The sequence below is a fragment of the Chroicocephalus ridibundus genome, chromosome 1 (genome assembly GCF_963924245.1).
Source record: "Chroicocephalus ridibundus chromosome 1, bChrRid1.1, whole genome shotgun sequence".
NCBI classification, from domain to species: domain Eukaryota; kingdom Metazoa; phylum Chordata; class Aves; order Charadriiformes; family Laridae; genus Chroicocephalus; species Chroicocephalus ridibundus.
Genome location: NC_086284.1, coordinates 206,149,495 through 206,170,500, shown reverse-complemented (window position 1 = coordinate 206,170,500; position 21,006 = coordinate 206,149,495). Strand labels below are relative to the sequence as shown.

Below are 21,006 nucleotides of genomic sequence, written 5' to 3'. Positions count from 1 at the left end.
ACTTCAACAGTTTCTTGTTCTACAAAATCTCTGTACCCTTATGTTTTTATCCAAAAATATCAGCAAATAAAGATCAAGGAATTAAATATGCTTAAAAGTAAAGATGCAGAGCTCCAAGTGTGGTGAGAAACATCCCAGTTGATAGCTAGTAATAATTTCCTCTCACATAGGCACAAAAGGACAGCAGTTTTAGCTTTCATTTACAATCAAGAGACTATTTTGTACTGCATGTTAATTACAAAATGCAACACCAAATAAGCTTACACGTAGACAATTTAGTTTAGTACAGAAATATTTGTTCCTATCCCATTCTTCTGGTCTGACAATATTGCACTGAAGTATTTGCTTAATTACATCCCCAGTAAAAATTTTTATAATAGCTTTTTAGGCATGTTATTATCAAATGCTGTTTACCAACAAGACAATTTTTCCTACCACAGATACCTGAAAATCCTAGAAAATGCATTTTAAATAAAGTCTCCCTTTTGGGGGTTGTCAGGTACAAAAGTATTTCATGGTCATCTGGGGATGGAAGGAGGGAGTTTAATAAGAACACTTTGAATCAAACTCCTTTGGTGAACAACGCTGAAATACTGATAATACAGCAAATATAGGAAACAGTATGATGACTCTGATTATTTTAAGACAGCTTTAAAACACGGCTATTTTACCTACTATCTAAAGATGAAACTTTTTGTGCCAGTTGGCACACAGAGGTCTAAACATCAGGGATCAGCCTGTTCCTCATCCATTCTTACATAAGAAATACTGATTTAAAGAAATCTGCTTTTACCCACAGAGGACCGTTGGAAAGATTACTCCTAGGATATGTGCTAGGGGTAAAAATAGTTAAAGTCCTTTGTAAAACACCTCAAAAAACATGGTTTGCCTGAACTGTAACTGAATGCTAATAAGTAGCCTCATCTATGTAATTTCACTCACACATTATCAGATAACAGCGACCAAGTCAATCTGAAAAGTACACATTTCACATTACAAGCCCCTACAGAGTTACTGTATTCAATACCTTTCAACTGCCCAGGTTCTCCATCCTCACGCTGTAAGCGCTCCCACTGTGAACTAAAAGACCAATAATGCAAACATATAAAGATGAAGTATTTGTCAGTCTTTCAGAGAAAACTACCTGCTAGGTATATGTATATTTTGATTTCATGACACTGGCTAGCATACAGTAAGCAAGAGAATAATTAAAAATACCAAGTCTTATTACTTTGCACACAAGTTTCAGTAATGTGCAGACCATGCATACTTGAAAAAACTGTGGAATGCAGTTATAGTAAGGTATAAAAGTGAACACAAGCTAACTGTAAAATACCAACTTCTTTCCGTCCAACTATCACTGGTAAGTTTCAAAACCAATGCAGAATTGGATAAAAAGTAAAAACACTGATAGTTTTGATTTTTTTTTAATCTGCTTAATAACTGTTTATGCTAGTGAGAAGAATACTATAATTACTTCATAGTGTAATTTTGAAGTCTACATAAAAAACAAAGCAATATTCACTCTTCACTGAAAACCTTTGAAGACATCAAGATGGAACATCTTATTAGTGAAAAATGTCTGCAAGTAGTTTGGTGTTTTCCTAAACAATAGCAAAAACTTTCACTTTAAAACTTCCCTTAAGGAACTACATTGTTAGAGATGTCATGATTTTAGATGATCATTTTGTATACCACAAGGGGATAAAAACACAGCTTTAAAGCACCAGTGATTTCATATTTTATTTTTCCTTAAAGTTCTAGATGACAGTCCCTCAACTAAAATCCTGTGATTTACTCATCATGTATTAGGGTTTATCAGCCATATGCCCTAAAACTTATTAAAACAATTTAATGAGAGCTTATGTAATACTCAAATTTTAATGAATGATCAACCAAATCATCAATCAGCAAAATTTTTATCTAATGTCTATTTTACAGGTGGAAAAAAAAGTTCCATTTTCATCTCAGTTCAGGCAGCACGACAGCCGATAATGAAGTTCTATTACTGCAACTTACAACTTGAAGAAAACCCCAGAGTAATTACAGTTCCGTGGCCAGAAAAAAATGAAATGGTCATTTTAATTCCTCAAGTGTTTACTGGTACACAGAGGTAAATCCTAGAACTATTACACAGGAAGCTGAAATTTATAACAAAAAACCCAGTAACGCTCCAATTTATAACCAAAGAAAACTGTAACGAGGGAAAACTGGTTATGTGGAAACAATTCATACGCTATTTTATGTCATAATCTTATATTACACTCTAATTAAAGTAGGCAATTACATAATATAAGAAGTCAGGAAGATCCTGAGTAGACTGTGTAATGAAGATCAATATTGAGTATAAATACACATTTGAGGCAAATAGAATAATGTCTCATTGTACAATGAAGTCTAGCTTATATGGAACAAAATCAATTCTCTTTTTGAAGGAACGATCACTTTTCCAAAACATTCAGCAACGACTTCTACTATACATCCAGGTTCAGTTACTGGAATACCCTACAGCCTCAGTGACATTCAAAGGAAAAATCATTACGTTTGTATGAAGATAAAGAAATCAAACACTACTGAATTATCTCTCTTGACATCGTGTAACACCAGAATCACTCATCTTAAAGATAGAGAAGACATTAAATCTGAGCCGATTACTACCATTAAAAATGAACACCACCTTCTTTTTTCTAGCACTTAAGAAATAAACAAGGAATCTAACACCACACCAAGAGAAACTCTGCCCGCTGGCAAGACACCAGCTGTCAAAAATGCTATTTCCGCATAAGGAAAATTTTGCAGTTGGACAACAAATCAAGGCGTCAGAAAGCACAGTAAATGTACAAACCTAGATCTACTAAAGAAAGCTAAAGAATACAGAAGTTCAAAATCTGTCACGTTGCATCAGAATTTTGAGGCTTGCATGTATCCTTGATACAGTGAGGATCTGCCAAGTCAACTTTACACATGTGATTTAAACTGTACCTCTATATTCTGGTGATGGATTCCCATGTCTGGCCGTTACATACGTAACAGAAAATGGATCTATCTGCATGAACGTCAGTGAAAAAGGGAACACAAACTGCTGCCACTGCTTTACTTAGAGGATATTTAATATGCGACAAACACCATTTTGTTTAAGAATTCCCTCCTGAGATACACTATTTCTAACATTATACGGCAAGAAAGAAATGCACATTAAAGAAAAAAGATTCCATCTAGCAAAAAAGAAACACTAGCCATGAAACATAACTGAAAAAGTAAATATTTAGAGAGCAAGCTTGCTAAAGACATCATCATCAACAAAACAAACAGCCCCCGATTACCTGGATATTTCCCGGAGATAAACAGTCTGCATTGCCTTCTTCAAATGAGGTTCTATATTTTTCCAGAGTTTGCGGGTGTCACGTTCATTTGCTGCACCAAGCCAGAACCAACTCTGTTAAAAATTTAGCTCACACAACACTAAAACTCTTATCTCTGACACCTAAGTAGTCACAGGCATGACATAATAAGTCTGAAGCCCTGACTCCAAAATACTGTATTAGAATGATGCACCATCATCACCCATTTGCACGCACATGCTACTACACAAGGCGGTTTCTCTGTAGATATTCTGAGATACTTTGGGACAGTTTGGCAGAACCTCTGCTCTCATTTTCTCCTCTTAGACTTGACAGAGAAACAACTTATCCCATTACTTTGCAGAAGTCCTGGTGGCTGACTGAGGAGAAACATTTATAGAAAGGAAGCAAGTTTTCATGGTATTTCCATCTCATTTCCATAAAACACCACCAACAAATGTCATCTACTGCTGCTGCTGCAAATGTTGCCTACTGGGTGCAACTGGAATAAGCAATGCTGTTGTGACCACAGAAATGGTCACAACACAACAAGGATCAAAGCAAAGTCCTCCACAAAACCGACAGGGGGGCACCTGCACTCTCATACACCCACTCAAATTAAGGACAGAAGCTTACCTTCTCCACTGACCACTGGTTCACAGTATTTAGAAAAATTGAGCGCTGCCTACAGAAAATAAAAGTACAACATATTAAAAAGGTGCTATATATTTGATCTAGCTACAGTAAGTAACAAGCTGTGTAATTCATTACTTTGCAAAACTACTGAATTATTTTTCAGTCAATAATTACGTCGCTTGCTTCCAAACATTGTACTGTAAAATGTCACAATATTTCTGTAGATTAAAATACAAACAGAAACAATCTATCACAGGTTACTTGGTTTTGATCTCAGCAAAATGTGTTTACTGTACTCAGGGGCTGCATTTTTTTTTCTTTAAGTAACATAGTAATTAAACATTGAAATGCAATTAAAAAAGTATTAATCAACTTTTTTTTTTACTCTTTTACAGATAAAACTTTCCATTTCAGAAGCTGTCCAAAATGTTCAAAAGTAGGCCACACATACTTACACATACACAAGCAGAAATTATTTTAAAAAAACCAAACAAACCAAAAAAAAAACCCCAAACTCTGCTAACACATTCCATATTCAAACAAACTCCTTTTGCCTAAGGTAAGATTAAGAGATTTTTGACAAGGTTGTAATCTAGATTTTTTTCTAAAATCGTTACATCAATATCACACAGAATTTTGTAAAATAACAATTCTCACATTTCATGCTCCTTTTGTCCTAGTGCACCTTACTAAATCTCTGCACTACTATACAGAACTCGATGCAATAACTTCCACATATAAAACTAATATAATTCCAGAATGTTTTATTAATAATCATGCATAATAACATACACATTAAGAGTTTATATTAGACACTGTGGAGTTGTTCAGAATCCTACAGAGTTGTATGTGTCTGTCATTACCTTCTACAGAAGAGACTTGTCAAACACAAAAAGAATTTAGGGTCCAATCACGTAAATCTTTTCATAATGTTGGTAATTCACACACACACACCATGCATCTAAAGCTAATGAAATTATTCTGATAAGCAGAGCAACTCAAGCACATGTCTAGGAGAACTGTGACCCCGGTTTCTATTTGTGTCTCCAGATTTCAGCAATCTCATTTCAATATAAAACCTGTAGAGTTAATGGGTGTGTTCAGCTGAAGTTTAGCTATGTTTTCCTGATGGAAACAGGACATTCAGATCATCTCACCAGCACTGATTTGTTCACTGGCCATAACCACTGATCACTTCAAACTCATAAAATTTCCTTGTACACAGTACGGCTATGTAAATAATAATATGATGAGCTAATAAATGTTATTGCTATTCAGCTTTCTTTATGCAAAGGTCACCTTCAGGTAATTTTTATTTTTCTTCTGTTAGTTTGTTTGCTATTACATTCTTCAATTGATACATGGCTCAAACTCATTTTTCCAAATACCTTTAATTTATTTTTGTTCCTTCAGGCATGACTATATCGCAGGAACTTTTGACTTAGCTATTCATGTCCATCCTTGCTTCTCTAGGCCTGAGTCAAATGAATATGCTATGTTTCTGTAAAACTGTGCAACAGAAGTAGCTTGTAGCTGCTTGGTTACCTTAAAATCCCCCGTAGAAGGCAAATCAAGTGAAAATTTTACACTCAAATAATACAGGAAAATGTTTCAAATTTTAAGTTACATTTACCATAAAGTTAACTATAAAGAATGCTGGGTGGCAAGTTACATTTAATAAACATAGGAAACAATAAAACTTGAGGCTGGACATGCTGAGACCATGTAATCGAAGTTAATTCCTTCAAATGTTGAAAGCAACTGCACTCCACTGCACAGTCCAGGAAACGAATACAACAGAAGGCTACTTGGAGATTACAGAAGTCCACGAGAGCAAGAAGGTAGCAATAAGAGCAAAGTCACATAACCACACATAAAAAGAACTTGAAGAGAAAAGAAGCACAGTGAGGCCTACCATTACCTGAAAGAGTAAAATCATTACTTCCTCAGACTGAATTGCAAACCAACAAAAAAAAAAATCATTAACCAAATCTGTAATGTGGTTGTCCCTCAAAAACTGCTGCAGTTGCAGCAATTGCTTCTACTATACTTATCAGTAGGCATAAAAGGTTTCATCACACTTATCTCTTTATCCCAACAGGTGAAAACAGGGAGCCTGGTCTTCTCAGTCACTCTGATATTGAGGAACGGCTTGAGCTCAAAAACCCCAACAGAAGTGCCAGGCTGGGTGAACCACATGCAGACTGGCGTCTCACTAGCACAGCTTTTGTTGCCTCTGACCAGAAAACTACATAGCAATGGAAACCCTTTACAGCCACCAAAACAATTGCAAGCTTTGTTATGGATTTTTAGGGAAATCGTGTTTTGAGCTAACATGTTCTTAGGATGGTAGATTTAGACTAGATATAAGGAAGAAAATTTTTATGCTAACAGTGGTGAAACACCGGAACAGCTTTCCCAGAGGTGGTAGATGCCCCATCCCTGGAAACATTCAAGGTCAGGTTGGAGGGGGCTCTGAGAAACCTGATGTAGTTCAAGACAGCCCTGCTCACTGCAGGAGCGGTTGGACTAGATGACCTTTAAAGGTCCCTTCCAACCCAAACTACTCTATGATCTTCTCTTTGTCCATATGTCGTGGTTTAACACCATCTTCAATGATAAATCTAGACTTTCAGAGCTTATTTGGCAAAAAACACCCCAAACCAAACATGGCCATGGCTTGAGCAGGAGCCGAGGGGGGGAAGAGGAGAGCACACCGCCACACTACTCTAAAGGAGCTCATCTCACCAGATGCTGAAGTTCCTTCAGGTCCCTACAGACCATGTAGAAGACACCAAGCAGAATATTGATATATGCAGCATAGAAATCCGCAGAATATTCTGGGGGATGATTCTGAGACAAGATCTTCTGCAGGTGTCCTGTTTAAACAAAAATAGGTTTTGCTTATTTAAAGCTAACTTAACTTGTAACATGTAGTCAGTTTATTAAGTGGAAAAACAAACTATAATCATCACTAAAAAAATACAGAATCCACCAAAAACCACACTGATTAAAAGAACCAGCACACTGAATGGAACCAAAATGTTACTTTGAGATGTTCTGGCAAGACATTTAGAGGTTGTGTGAATATAGACTTTTACATTCCAGTAACTATTACATATTCCGGATTCTGTAGATGCACACAGATAAGCATGGAAAAAAACATTTTGATGTTGTTTGACAAAGTATTACTCAACCCGCAAAAAGCAGATTAAAGAATTAGTTTACCTATGCTGTAATCAGGAAAATACAAGGTGAATGGCTCAAAGCATCCAGTATTTGGACGGAACAGTTCCCATACTATTTCACTGAGCAGAACAACTGTCACATTTCTGTCACTCTACAGAGGGAAGGAGAAAAAAAAATAAAAATAGAGTGACAGAGACACACAGAAAAAAAAAATAACACCACATATTACAATTTCAATGACAAAAATTATTATTGTGACTTTTATGTTCCACAAAAATGATCAAATTTGCAGTTTAACACAAATTACTAGCATAGTAATAAAGCTTCAGCTGGCCTAATCAAGACATTCATACACTTGAGATTTCTCTGCATCCTTTGCCATTTCAGCGCCATGCTTTGTGGGGTGATAGAGCTCTGGTACAAGACAATACCATGTAGATTCCATCTCTTACTCCCAAAATTAAGAGAGCATTTTTCTTTGGTAATTAAACCCAGACTTTCAGAACAAACAGGAAGAATTAAAAAGCAAAAGCAAGCTCAGTGCTTTCTGAAACCAAGCTATCTAGTACTTTATTTTAAAGGTAAGCTGGTCTTTTAAAAACAAACAAAAAACATCCCAAAACAAAACCATAGTATTAACTGTGTACCAACTGTTTAAGTAGTTACTAATAAAGGCTGTGCATAGTAACATACTCTTTTTAACCACATTGTAGTTGACAATATACTTGCCTTGAGTTTGACGTTTTGGTCAATAAATAATAAAACATTTCATATTAAAAAAAAAAATATTCCTTATTTTGGTCACCCTTCAACATATCAACTTTTCTGGGTGTTTCTCCAGCATATTTAAGTCTTATCCTATGTTTTTTTGGTGCCTGAACAGCAGTCATATCATAGAACCATGGAATCATAGAACCATAGGGTTGGAAGGGACCTCTGGAGATCATCCAGTCCAACCCCCCTGCCAGAGCAGGGTCACCTAGAGCAGGTTGCACAGGAACGCGTCCAGGCAGGTTTTATATGTCTCCAGAGATGGAGACTCCACCACCTCTCTGGGCAGCCTGTTCCAGGGCTCTGCCACCCTCAAAGTAAAGAAGTTCCTCCTCATGTTTAGGTGGAACTTCCTATGCTCAAGTTTGTGCCCATTACCTCTGGTCCTGTCACCAGGCACCACTGAGAAGAGCCTGGCTCCATCCTCCTGACGCCCACCCTTTAAGTATTTATAAGTGTTGATAAGGTCCCCCCTCAGCCGTCTTTTTTCCAGACTGCAGAGACCCAAATTCCTCAGTCTTTCTTCATAAGAGAGATGTTTGAGTCCCCTAATCATCTTGGTAGCCCTTTGCTGCACCCTCTCCAGCAGTTCCCTGTCCTTCTTGAACCGGGGAGCCCAGAACTGGACACAGGACTCCAGGTGCGTCCTCACCAAGACAGAGTAGAGGGGGAGGATGACCTCCCTCAACCTGCTGGCCAAGTTTTCCTCCTTTCTCTCTGTCAGACAGGTTGTTTCTGCTTCAGGGGCAGCAAAATCCACAACACGGGCAGAACACACAAAAAGAGCCAGAAAATGCATCAGCTGCCAGGATTAAGAACACAGCTGTGAATCAGTCTTCATGCAGCAAACAGAGAAATCAATGTCACTGGAAGATTAGGAGTACCATACAAAAGTCTTGAGATAAAAGGCATAATTTCAGCTATTTAGATGTTCAGATATTTCAAAGTACCACCATCGTCCGGTTTTGTCTTCAGTTTCTTTTCAGAGAATGCAGCATTTTTCCTTATTCCAAGGCATAAGCTTTGATACTTCGGAAGCGAGAGAGGGAAGGATACAGTGGTTTACTTCAATCAGAAACATACTGCGGCACAATTCCAGTAGAACTGTAAAAACTCTCTGCCATCATAAAGCACATTTGCAGCTGCTGAGCTGTGCAGCTCCAGCCACAAACAAATAGCTGGTGGTCTTCTGACCATGCTCAAACCAGCCACCCAACGCTGTGAAGTTTCACATGGGAGAAACTTGAGGAAAACAAATATTTCCCCAGTTGCAAATTCATGCTTCCAATGCTGGATTCACTCAATGTGGTTGAGCTCTCTGAATCTGCAGCTGACTCAGAAGCAGACTTTGGATTCCCACGCAAACATCTGACAAACTCGAAAAGGGGTTTTATTTATTTATTTGTACCAAGCCAATAGGAACTAACGTTGAAGCTTCTCCTTATAGTCTGCCTGAAATTATTTTTTCTGCAATTATTACAAAACTTCACATGAACAGGAGAAAAATGTCACATTCTTCTTAAAAATAAAAATACTCTAGAAAAGACTGCTATGTACCTGACACAAGCCTCAAAATCATCTATAACAGATCACATATCGCAAAACAAGATACTATTAAACAGAATTTTAAAAAAATTAAGAATGTAAGAAAAACCTGCCAATGTTTAAATTCTGGATTGATTTCTAGTTTTTACAACCACCATTTGATGATGGGGGGGGGGAATTAACTGTGCAACTTTTCTCATCTAAAGAATCACTTGACCTGTGAGCCTAGATGGACACATACCACATTCAGTTACTTACCAACTCTTGAAGCCTAAGAAAAGCTGGCAGGATGTTTGCTTCCATTTCCCTCAGCTGCTCTGCTCTATCCAGTACCTTTTAACAAAACAACAATCTTACAATATAGACAATGTCGCTTTCCAGTCTCACATAGACTTAAAATTAATTCTTAGCTGCTGGAAATTCATTTCACCAATGGCTCTTGGACAGCAGAAACCACTTAAGTATCAAGACCCCTTAAACAAGCAACATCAAAGGGATAATTGCTTCAGGTGTGCTTCCAGGAAGCCCAAGCAGCTCCACCATCTAAAAAAAAAAAAAAGACACAATCCCCAGACAAGCAACATTCTCATGCCTTATGGCAGCCAGAATTAGAAGATAAGTTTTAATTAAGAATATCACTGACAAAGCCGTGATAGCATTAACAACTCACTTTTTTTGAGTTGAAAGCTCAATTTTTGTCCAAAATTCTTCTTATATTACTTCTTATATTAAAAATTATGTGTAGTACTGCAGCACTATATCAACATGCTTACTGTAGGAAAGCTATCTTTTCCCACTATGAAATTATTTTTCAGGAATAAGTGCCAATATTTTCAAAAAGTTCACACAACTGAATTTTGAGCTTAATTTTTCTTGCCATAGCTTGCAGCCTAGAAATTTACAGGGTTTATTGTGTTGCACAAAAACCCGGCATGGCACTAACAAATACGTAGCATATGTACAGCTTAAACAGGAAACACACTATCTAACAACTAACATATTTTGGAGTCTAGAGAAAAAGAAATAGGAGCATGAAAACACACATGGCTATCCTTCAGAAAAAAAATAATTCGTATTCCCAGTATACTTAAAATCTTGACAGGAATGAAAAAAGAGAATAGAAACACGTTTCTTTTGTGTTTTATTTACTACTCGCTATATAAATCTAAATTCTGAATTTCATTACTTCTTTTGAATTACTGCTCTTGAAAGAGAAACTATAGGTCCCTAGCAAATTGTATTTTTCTATCCTTTTACATTTCCTCCCCACACCAAAACATTAAGACATCTATCATTTCTGTTGCCCACAGTAAGAAAAAGAATTTTATGTGGACAACCAATAAACATTTTATGAATCCGTATTTCAAAATCACACCATACAGGAAAAAAAAACCTGAAAGAGCAGTATCTCTGCAATAATAGCTCACGCTTCTTGGGAATGTATTTAAAACTACAGTACAACATCTGATTTCATACTGCATTTGATTTATACAATAAATGATTTCAGGGATGAAGGCTGCTTTACATTACTGACCAAATAGAGGCTACATATTTTTACCAATAAAATACTGCTTATTGGACCCAGTGACACTCAGCTACCAAACACAAAGCTTTAAGGTCTTGACTTAAGTATATCTTACTTTTTAGTTAAATGAGAAACAAACCAGAGTTTCTATTTACAGCACAGAAACCATACCATGACCCTAGCTTGTGGAATATGTCAAGTGGTTCACAGAAACAGCCTACTCACAGGCCTATAAATCCACAAGTTATTCTTTAGTTTTAATATAGATTTATCACCCTTCAGCTTTTTTAAAAAACTATACATTTTAGAACTGTCTGCTGACTTACATTAAAAACAGCATCTTGTCACTGCTGTAAAGTGCTAAATATTGTAAATGTATGAATGACTACAAGTTATATCAGTTCCAATTTTTCAGGTAATTAGAATGAATAAATTCATTTTTCACAAGTAATCACAAGCATTCAGCACCCATTCTTGGGTTAAGAGAAATATTTAGAATCCTTTGCATGAAAGTAAACATTTATCTTAATTTGCTGAGTTAATTGGGCTGAAATACTACATTATTTACTAGCAAAAAGAAATAGAATAAATTAGCATTGACAGTTTATGTTACCAGCATGCTGGTCTTCCATCATTCTCAATTTAAACCACTCTACAATAAATACAGATGACGCAGGTTAATATACATAAATTGATTTCCCGCATTCCTGCCTGCTCCCATGCAGAACAGAACTGAAATGCTAATTTAATACTTTAACACATGAAGCATTCTTTAATGGTATAGAACATTTTTTTAATTCAAATATTAATCTGAAAATAAAGTTTTACTATATAAAGTATTTTGTGAAATTCCGTAAAGGTTACCTGAGTGCTAAATTTTGTTCTTATGGAATTGTTGAAAGATGGCAATACCACTTTTGTGACAGTAAATTAAAATGAATTATCAATGTATAATTTCTTGTCTATTGTAAGTACTGGTACATTTTTTCTCTTCATTCAATTTTTAAGAAGCATGTCAAATTTATTAACCTTATGAGCTGTAGGAAACTATAAGATAGTACTGTTTCCACTAAACATAATATGAAGTTATTTAACTCAGTGGTTAAGTATTTTTAAATGGAAATAAAACTTAACTTTAACCTGTAAAACAGAATGAAGAATGTGCCATGCAATTATGAACTACTTGTTCGACTGCAGAAAAACAAAGCTGTATATTAGATATGTAGTATTACCACATACCTAATTTAACTATGCAGTATAATTTATGTTCATTATTAGTTGTGCTACACAGTTTTTGTGCATAAAAAGTTCTAAAACCAGGAAAAATACAGAACCCAATCTAAAGCCAGTAAACCAAGGGAAAAAAAATCTAAACAGTATCAACAGATTCCGAATTAGGCCCACAGGGAAATTTTGTGATCTGATCTATAATGCGCACATTTCACATACAAATTGATAACAATTACTCTCAACCAAAATGAAACTAGAGCACTAAAATTATGTTACTTACAATGTATAATGTTTGATCTTCAAGCTCTTGACTCGCAACAGCTTGTTTAAAGAGACGTACAAAGTCATTGAAATTATCACAAGGCACATGAGAAATCTGTTCTGTCTCAGAAGAACAGTTTTGCAACTGGATTAGAATTTCTTCTAAAAGAAGTCGTGAAGTAAAGTATTCCACACAGTTCACAAACACATGAGGAAGCTGAAGAGGATAAAAAAAAATATAACTCTATTTGGCAGTGTAAATACTTCAAAATCAGTTTTTCCTTCCAGATAAGACAATGAAAGAACCCACACCCTGACAACAAAATACACACCATAAACCAAAAAAACTTGCCAAAAAAGAATGATTACTTACTTAGTCAAAATATTAAATACCACAAAGTGAAGAGAGATCTGATGAATTCTCATATGAAACATACAGTGTATCTTCTAACTATGTTTAAAAACAGTGAGCAATACACAAAAAAGAAAACTAAATAGAATTTAGATCAGAGAAAAGATAGATTATTCTAACACATTACAGTATCATAAAATAGTCAATTACAAATTAAAGATAACAAACTTCTCAAACTTACATTACAAAGAAAGTAATCTAGGAGCACACTCCCTAAAATTACTTGAATATTTTTGGTATTCACTGCATACAAATGATAAAACACAAGCTTCTACATCAGACACACGTAATTAGCCTGCCTGTGCAGAACATTTTTAGAAAACTAGATCTTTTCAGAGTAAAGAGAATGTGGAAAAAAAACAGAGCATGAGATGATACATTTTATGGCAATCCATAAAATGTACTTTTAAGTACCAATTTAGTAATACTGAAAAGTTAAGGTCATTTGTCTATAAATTAAAGACACATAGTACCAGTACGCAAACCTACATAAGGCAAAAGAGGTAATTTTCTAGCAACTCTATTTCTAAGAAATAGATTATTTGCATCACTCCATAGTCTCTGGTAAGGCATATGCTCTTTTTTACACTGAACATTAAAACCTCTGGAAAACATTAGTCACTGGGATACATAAGCATGATTTGCAAAATTAAACTTCTGACACAGGAACATGTGTGCATAACAACAAAAAAATCTGAGTACATCATTCCAGTCTTGCTGCTTAAAACGCAATATATGGCATATGATTCAGCAGATGTGGGAAAGTGTGGGTCTATGCTGGCAAGCCACTCCAACATGATGTAACAAAAAGCTTTCTTATTATTTTTAACACTGTTTAAAGAAAGCGGTTACATCTCCAAAAGCACCAATTCAAAATGCTGCACCTCCATAGGAGAAGGAAAGCTGGGTGCCTCAGATGCGATTCAGACCACCACAATATGTAGGAGATACCTATACTTGGCAATAGGAAGTTCTGTAGAAAGAGTTGCTTGCTGCTTAAATCCTATTCCTTTCCAAGGTCTGGTCACATCTTTAGATATATTGCAAGTGGGTTGCACAACGTTAGGCGCATTGCACAAAAGGTTACTGCATAAAAAAGGATCATGACCACTGCCTCCATAGAATTTTTAATAAAAGGGACAAAATCGCTGTTTTGTATAAAAACCAGTCCTGCAGATAAACGCACTCTGGACATGCCTTAAGTATCAGGGCTATGAGAACAAATAAGTGGAACTTTATGGTTCAGGCGTGATGTAGGCACCTGTCATTGGATTTAAATCCCTGAAGTACATGACTGACAAAAACATAGGCACTAATGGGTTTAGATGGAAATTTCTGTGATGACATCCTTCAACTTAGGAGGACTTTAAAACCTCTTTGGGGAAAAATTAGAACATGAATAAACACATCTGCTAGCAGAAAAAAAGGGGCCACAAAAGTGGCAAGAACCTAGTATCTAAAAATCCTCTGACCAGAGAGGTACTGCAATGGACTTATTACGGCTGTACCTCTCTACGTCATTCTTCAAAACAACTATTTTTGTAAGAAACATCTTCAGCCACAATGACGCACTACTTCTATGTAGTTCAGATTTTCACATGATGTTTAAAGAGGAGGTTTCTCTGCCTGCAGTCCTTGCAATTGAAATAAATCCATCACTGACAAAGTTCCTACTTAAGGTTAGTAACACATAGCAACTCTAGTATTAACCATCAAGGATATGTCATGTCCCAGTGGACAGCATTAAAGCAGGTTTTTTTTTCCTTAACAGTTGGGGAGAAGAGAGTTTGTAGTCACAGCTTCCTAGGAGTGTAAGGCTCCAAATTCAAAACTGTACAATGAATTTTCAGTGTTTCCACTTTACCTATTCCAACAACATCTGTCTTATCAGTCCTCCTTGACCTACTTCTAACTTCTAACTCCTACACTATTTTCTAAGAGCAGGAATCCAAAGGAAGTTTATCTTGGATGGTGAAGATGAAAAAGAACATCGAGTCCTAACATTTATGGAAGTTATGCTCATACAGGAGGAAGCAGCAACAGTACTGGCATGGGAGAATAAGATCCATCCCACCAGCAAAGACCTGGCAATACCAAACTTAGTAAATGCAAACACACCTGTGGAATTAATTCTATTACATTAGAAACTGTGAATGGCATCCTGTTCCTTGGGGGTTTTTCAAACAGGTTCTGAAAATATAATACTAAAAAGGGCTATCAATACACTTTTTCCCATTTAGAGGCGATTCATTAAGGAAAAGAATAATTGTTTATTGTTCAGGAATTAAATCAATAGTTCCTATGCAACATTGTTCCAACGTTTTTGAACTCCTGCATTGTTTCTTTTTTCAAGTGAGAGAGATTTTCCTGCTTCTACGAGGGGGCTGACTGGAACTAACCAAATTTGCTGCAATGAATACAACATTCCCTCTGACTACAGCTATCAGTATCGGGAAGAATAGTAGTTGCCTGATATTCAGCCAGTGAATTTCACCATTTCAGACTCACTTTTATTTCAGCAAACCTGTATAGCTTGAAAGCTCGCTTTGAATTCTTTTAACAACTTCAATAACATTAAGCTCTTAGGCTTACATCTAAATAGATCACAAACCTCCAACTGAATATAATTAAAATGAGTTTAACACAAAACAGATAAAACAAAATTCCACTACTAAACTCTTCTCACTACTCTTCACATACACTCTCACTCTCTTCATATACAAGTAAAATTAGTTTAAAGGACAATTACAAGAAGTTTCAAAAAAGGTATACTGTAAGTGACTCTCAGATTGAACTGGAATCGTTATAAGAGTACTTGTCACTGGAGCTATTTCAAGTTAAGTCCCTTTTAGAGAGTTAAACAAAATTTTGCTCCTTTTTTTCTTAGAAAGGTTATATGATTTATATCACATGTCAGTATGTACGACTTCATTTTATCCTAAGCGCACTAGTGAGAAGAACGATGCATTCATCACACACTAAGTGGAGAAGAAGAATCAAAAAGGCAGAAACGGCTGAGGAAACAATCCATTTTGAGAAAGCAGAAGCTAGTTTGAGGGATCATCTGTTAAAAATAATTTCTAAATTCAATATCCATTGTGAACATCTTACCTGTAAGGTGTTTAGAAGAGTCTGTGTCACATAGGTCTTACCACTAGATGTATGTCCATAGATAAAGATGGATGGAAAACTAAACTGCTGACGCTAGGAAAAATAAAAAAGTTGTTGCCGTTTCAATTCTTATTTGTCATTCAACAGACAAAAGATTTACCAAAAAAGTTTCCCTCCAAAAGAAAAGTTACCTTTTAAATTGAGGCATTAAATATAAAGTACGCTAATTATTATGGAATCAAAGTGATCAAGTTTTATGTTTCATCTTCACTGAAATGCTGGGAGACTAGGTCCCAAGAATCAAGTACTGCATAAAGCTACCAGTGAAACTGCTGTAACATGAGGATACATTTTTCACTGGAAAAACAAAACAAACCAAAAAGAATGAAAAAACCCAAACCAAAACAAACAAAAAAAAACCCAAACAGAAAGCGAGAAAAGCAGTGGGACCTTAAATCAAATTAGTTAACTAACTGAAACATCACCTTGGCAAGCACAAAGTACAAGCTTTATGTTATTCTACTTTCTGCAAACACTACAAATTGCTTTTCTTTCCATTAACACCAAACAGAAAAGAACTAAATAGTTTGGTGGAGGAGATAGTAAAGGAACTCACTTTTCTCTCACAAGGCAATATTTGATACAATACCTCTATTTATTTAATGGTACTGATGCTGTATATTTCATGGATTTTTTTTTTAAGTTGCGATGAAAATAATTAACTTGTTCTTTCTATTTCATTCTAAACAGGTATTTATTTTTGTGTTTTTCTTGTTTCTAAGAATCTTGACTTAAAAATGAATACAAAAATAAATTTGACACTTTTTATGAAAAACGACAATATTCAATTAATCCAAGATGAAGGCAATCTTGTGCAAGATATGTGGATACTCTAACCTGCATATTTAACAAGAATTTAAGTATCTCTTTTTTTAAGACTTGTTGCCACTATGCTTGTACTAAATACATAAAACTTAAATGCTGTAATTTGATGTAATTATTATCTATAATTAAAGGCAGAACCAGAAACAGATACTAATTTCCATTTTGTTAAGTTAATGTAAATCAATATATCAACTGCCTTTAAGTCTGCAGATAAAGACCTTCATTACTTTTTAATACAACTTTGCCAAGCAGTAACAGAATCACTTAACAGGCCAGTGATTTCTAAATCTTATGGCCAGCAATAGAACCAAGAATCAGACCGATTTCAGTAATAATCAGACCAATTTAATGTACTTCGAATTCAGGCACACAGACATTAGATTAACAGGCTAAAACCCAACAGAACTTCTAAACTGACACTGAAAAAAAAAATACCCTAGAACTTTGGATCAGGGGACAGACTTACTTCGTGGTACTAACTGGCAAAGATGAAACAGAATCATGGAGAAGCCTGGCTTCAGAGACAGTAATGCACAAATAGCTGTAAATTTGTTTAGGTCCTTCCAGCTGCAAAACAGCTTTCAACCTTCAAACTTACCAGAATCTATCTGCCAAACACTAATGTTAAAGATGGTTAACAAAAAAAAAACCAAACAAGAAAGAGACAATCAACGTATGTTCAAAATGACACCACAAAAAACTCTTAAGTTGCTACTCTCCCCTCTGAGACAGCAGAACTTCTTTGTTCTATTCAAACGTACAATATAAAAGCTCTACCTCTCCAAATATTGACAGCAACATGGACACTTGGGATTCTCGACATGGCACCAAACTTTCTAAGTGAAGTAGTGTAGCTGCTGGGTACGCTGGATGTTCAAGATTAGGCATTTTGATGTTCCTGTAGTTAGTCACCTAAACATGCATGTCCCATTTGAGGTGCAGGGACAAGAAATAAAATGATCTGGAAAATAAAATGTTTTAATTCTCATTTGCTGTCATATACATAAAGGAAGAAAATGAACAGGAACTGACATAAATTTAAACATTCTAGCTCAGGATAATGGTATAATTATGATAGACTTAAGAGACTTCATCAAAACCGAACGTTACTATGTAAGGCATTATACATAGAGAAAGGCATACACAGTATGAGCAAATGAATATAACAAAGAATTGTCATAGTTTAGTTAACTGGAGAAATACATATTTCATTCTAGTTTTATATAAATTTAAAAGTAGCAAGGGAATAAAATGAGGAAAGTAGATTAGTCACAGATCACCACCTCCCTGGACAGCCCATAAACTAGGATTTACAAGTAACAGAGAAGAGGTAGGGCATAAGGAAAGATCAGGATGACAAAATAATAGCTCTTCACATGTTAACAGAAACGCTTACCCCAGCTTAAAAGCAGCAGAGGAATATGAAGAAAATCCAGCTGATGGTAAGACTGGAAGTACTCCTTAAAAACAGTAGAAGCCCAAATCAGTCAGATAAAGCTGTAATAATAATTACAGTCTACCTTTTAGATAAGGAGTAGTCAAGGAAGACTGCAGGTCTTGATTGTCCAAACACTGGGAAGGCTCAATTTTAGTGACAGAACATGGAAAAACATCTCAAAGATACTACTTTGCAGCTTCTAAAACTGCTGGAAAGATGGTACATTTGTCTGTAATGATATGGATGATGTGCAGAGAGAGAACTGAAGTAACCTCATGAGCTGGATTATGCTTTGTAAAATGAATGTTTGGAAATTAAGGTAGGGTACTAAAGATCTCTCATCCACAGATAGGAAGATCTGTAAGTTATCAAGACAAAGATAATGAACAAAGCACTCCAAACACATTTAAATATAAGTATTTACAGCCAAATGTGTTATGTTGGGCCTAAGTACAATGCCACGTGAGAAAAGATTACGTTAGCAGAAGGAAATCAGAAATAGCATGGAAAATGGAAAACAAACTGTTCTGAAGCAAAAAAGCAATACTGGGTTGCACTAACAGGGGAGCTATTGGGCTACAAGGAGGTTCATAAATACAAATGCATTTACGGAAATACTTAATAGCGTTCACTTTGGGACCAATCTCTATTAAGTATTTCCATAAATACATTTGAAGAAAGATTTTTTTTCTTTTATTTTTACACTTTGCCTTCAGTGTTTTCTGAAGTAAAAATTGGGATTGTAGAATCATCAATAGAAAAACAAGCGGAATTAGTAAGGAAAAAAAGGATAGCCCAAATAACAGAAGTAATGCCAGTATAATAAAGTTCAACACTTCAAATTACACATATTTGTAAGTGTATCACAGCTAACAAGAACTACAGTTAGATATCAAGAAACTGTAAGTCTAAAACAACCTGAAAAATAAACAAGTCAAACACATAATAAGTATGAGAAACCAAAGTAATGAAGCTATCGAAAAAACAAACATAATAATATGTATCAGGCAAATTATTTCCCATACAGTCAACCATGCAAATATCCTTGGCTCATTTTATCAGATCAGCAAGATCAGCCTTCAACAGGTATGACCACCTGTCCACTCTGCTATTCAGGAATCTATACAAAATGGAATGAAGATTTTAAAAAATGAATAGCTTGATAAAGTTGCTCTCTAAAAATGAGCTAGGAATAAATATCATGGAAGAAAAAAAGACAGTAGCCTCCAAAACAGAAGACAACCAAAGAGGGGAGGAGTTTTAGAAAAGACAGAAAAGTTTGCATGGAATTAAAAGGACAGCTTTTTTCCCTCCACTGACTAAATAAGGACAGGGCTTGACTAAGTGTCCTAAACATATCTAAAGCCATAAGGCACTTCAGCTTCTCCACCCTGCTGCCCAACTGCACTCCAGCGAAGTACGAATCGCCTGTTGATCACACCGTACCTGCCAGCCCGGTTTGCTCCTCTAACACCCTAGCACGTGTCAACTTATACTAAACACATTTAAGCCACTGGGTGAAAATTTACATCTCTACTGTAGACTACATGTAGGTGTCTTAATCTTCAACAGGATCCCATCCTAGAGGTGACAAGAGAAAGGATGCTTAGAGCAACGTGTTCACAAAACAATTAATTTAGATTACATGGCAATGCTGACACAGGGACTACTATCAGCCACAGCTTGAATTCAGGATGCTCCTGACCGGGGGAGGATGTACGAAGGAGGCTGTTCGTGTCACTCCAGCCACATCAGGAGGGACAAAAAGCACTTTCTTTCCAGCCGAGTTCCGGTAAGGATACTAAAAGCCCAACAAGTTAGAGCTGATGGCCGGGTGTGATGATTTAGCAGGAGTTCTCTGACTGTATTGGTCCTAAAACATCTACTCTTGGCACGTCTTTCTGCATTTTAGCACAAAAGCTGACAGAACCGAAGAGCCTCACAGCGCTCTGCTTCCCCTCAGGTGCCACGAGCCCCCTCGCCCCGCCGGGACACCGCCGGCACAGGCGTGCCCTGGCTGAGCGGAAAGACCACCCCCGGCCCCGGCAGCGCGGACCGGGATACGGGTCCCCTCAGCCACGCGTCCGTGGGGCTGAGGACGGGCCTCAACTCGGGGGGCGGCTCTAACCCCGTCAGCCCGGGCGGGAGGCGGCCGGGACCCCGCGGCGATTCCCAGCTACAACGCAGCGGGAGCAGGTTTGCCCCATCACCTCACTCCCCTCCTCTCCCCGCCACCAAGCACCACAAACCGACTGCCCCCATCCCGGACCCGCCACCCCACTCCGCCCGGCAGCCTCACCCCAGCTCCCCACTCCCCAGCCGCCCGCGTACCGGCTGCCGCGGCCGGCCTCCGCACATGCGCAGACCGGCTACCCAGCGGCGCCTTCCGCGGGCAGTGCGCAGGTGCGGAGCCCGCACGCATGCGCCCTGGGGAGGTGAGGCCGGCCGGTGGCGGGCGGCGCGGGAAAGGGCGGGAAGGCTGTGAGGGGGGGCTGTGAGCGGGGGTGGGCGGCCGCTCTGCGGCGGGCTGACGGTCGGTGGGTCCTAGGCCTGAGGCGGTGTCTTATCCCACAGGGAAAGCTGTGTATAGCGCATGTCCCTGCGCACAGGTGTCTGTGGAGCCATGTCTTGGAAGCCACTTGCCAGCAGTTTCCTCAGGGAG

General features: G+C 37.2%; 1 protein-coding gene across 3 annotated transcripts in view; it reads right to left on the bottom strand.

Moving 5' to 3' along the window:
- Positions 1–20,721, bottom strand: part of ORC5 (origin recognition complex subunit 5) — a 76,939-nt gene extending 56,218 nt beyond the window's left edge. Inside the window, exons 1-11 of one of the 3 annotated variants that reach the window (XM_063323479.1) lie at positions 20,676–20,721; positions 18,303–18,366; positions 17,684–17,867; positions 16,022–16,114; positions 12,518–12,715; positions 9,741–9,815; positions 7,206–7,317; positions 6,726–6,856; positions 3,978–4,026; positions 3,324–3,414; positions 1,028–1,080 (exon numbers count right to left, since the gene is read on the bottom strand). In XM_063323479.1, coding sequence (XP_063179549.1) covers positions 1,028–1,080; positions 3,324–3,414; positions 3,978–4,026; positions 6,726–6,856; positions 7,206–7,317; positions 9,741–9,815; positions 12,518–12,715; positions 16,022–16,114; positions 17,684–17,794 — 913 coding nt within the window. In that variant the 5' untranslated portion in view covers positions 17,795–17,867; positions 18,303–18,366; positions 20,676–20,721. Of the gene's footprint in view, positions 1–1,027; positions 1,081–3,323; positions 3,415–3,977; positions 4,027–6,725; positions 6,857–7,205; positions 7,318–9,740; positions 9,816–12,517; positions 12,716–16,021; positions 16,115–17,683; positions 17,868–18,302; positions 18,367–19,989; positions 20,055–20,643 lie in introns of those variants that run through there. The other 2 variants (XM_063323478.1, XM_063323480.1) reach the window with 2 other exon arrangements.
- Positions 20,722–21,006: the final 285 nt, after the last annotated feature.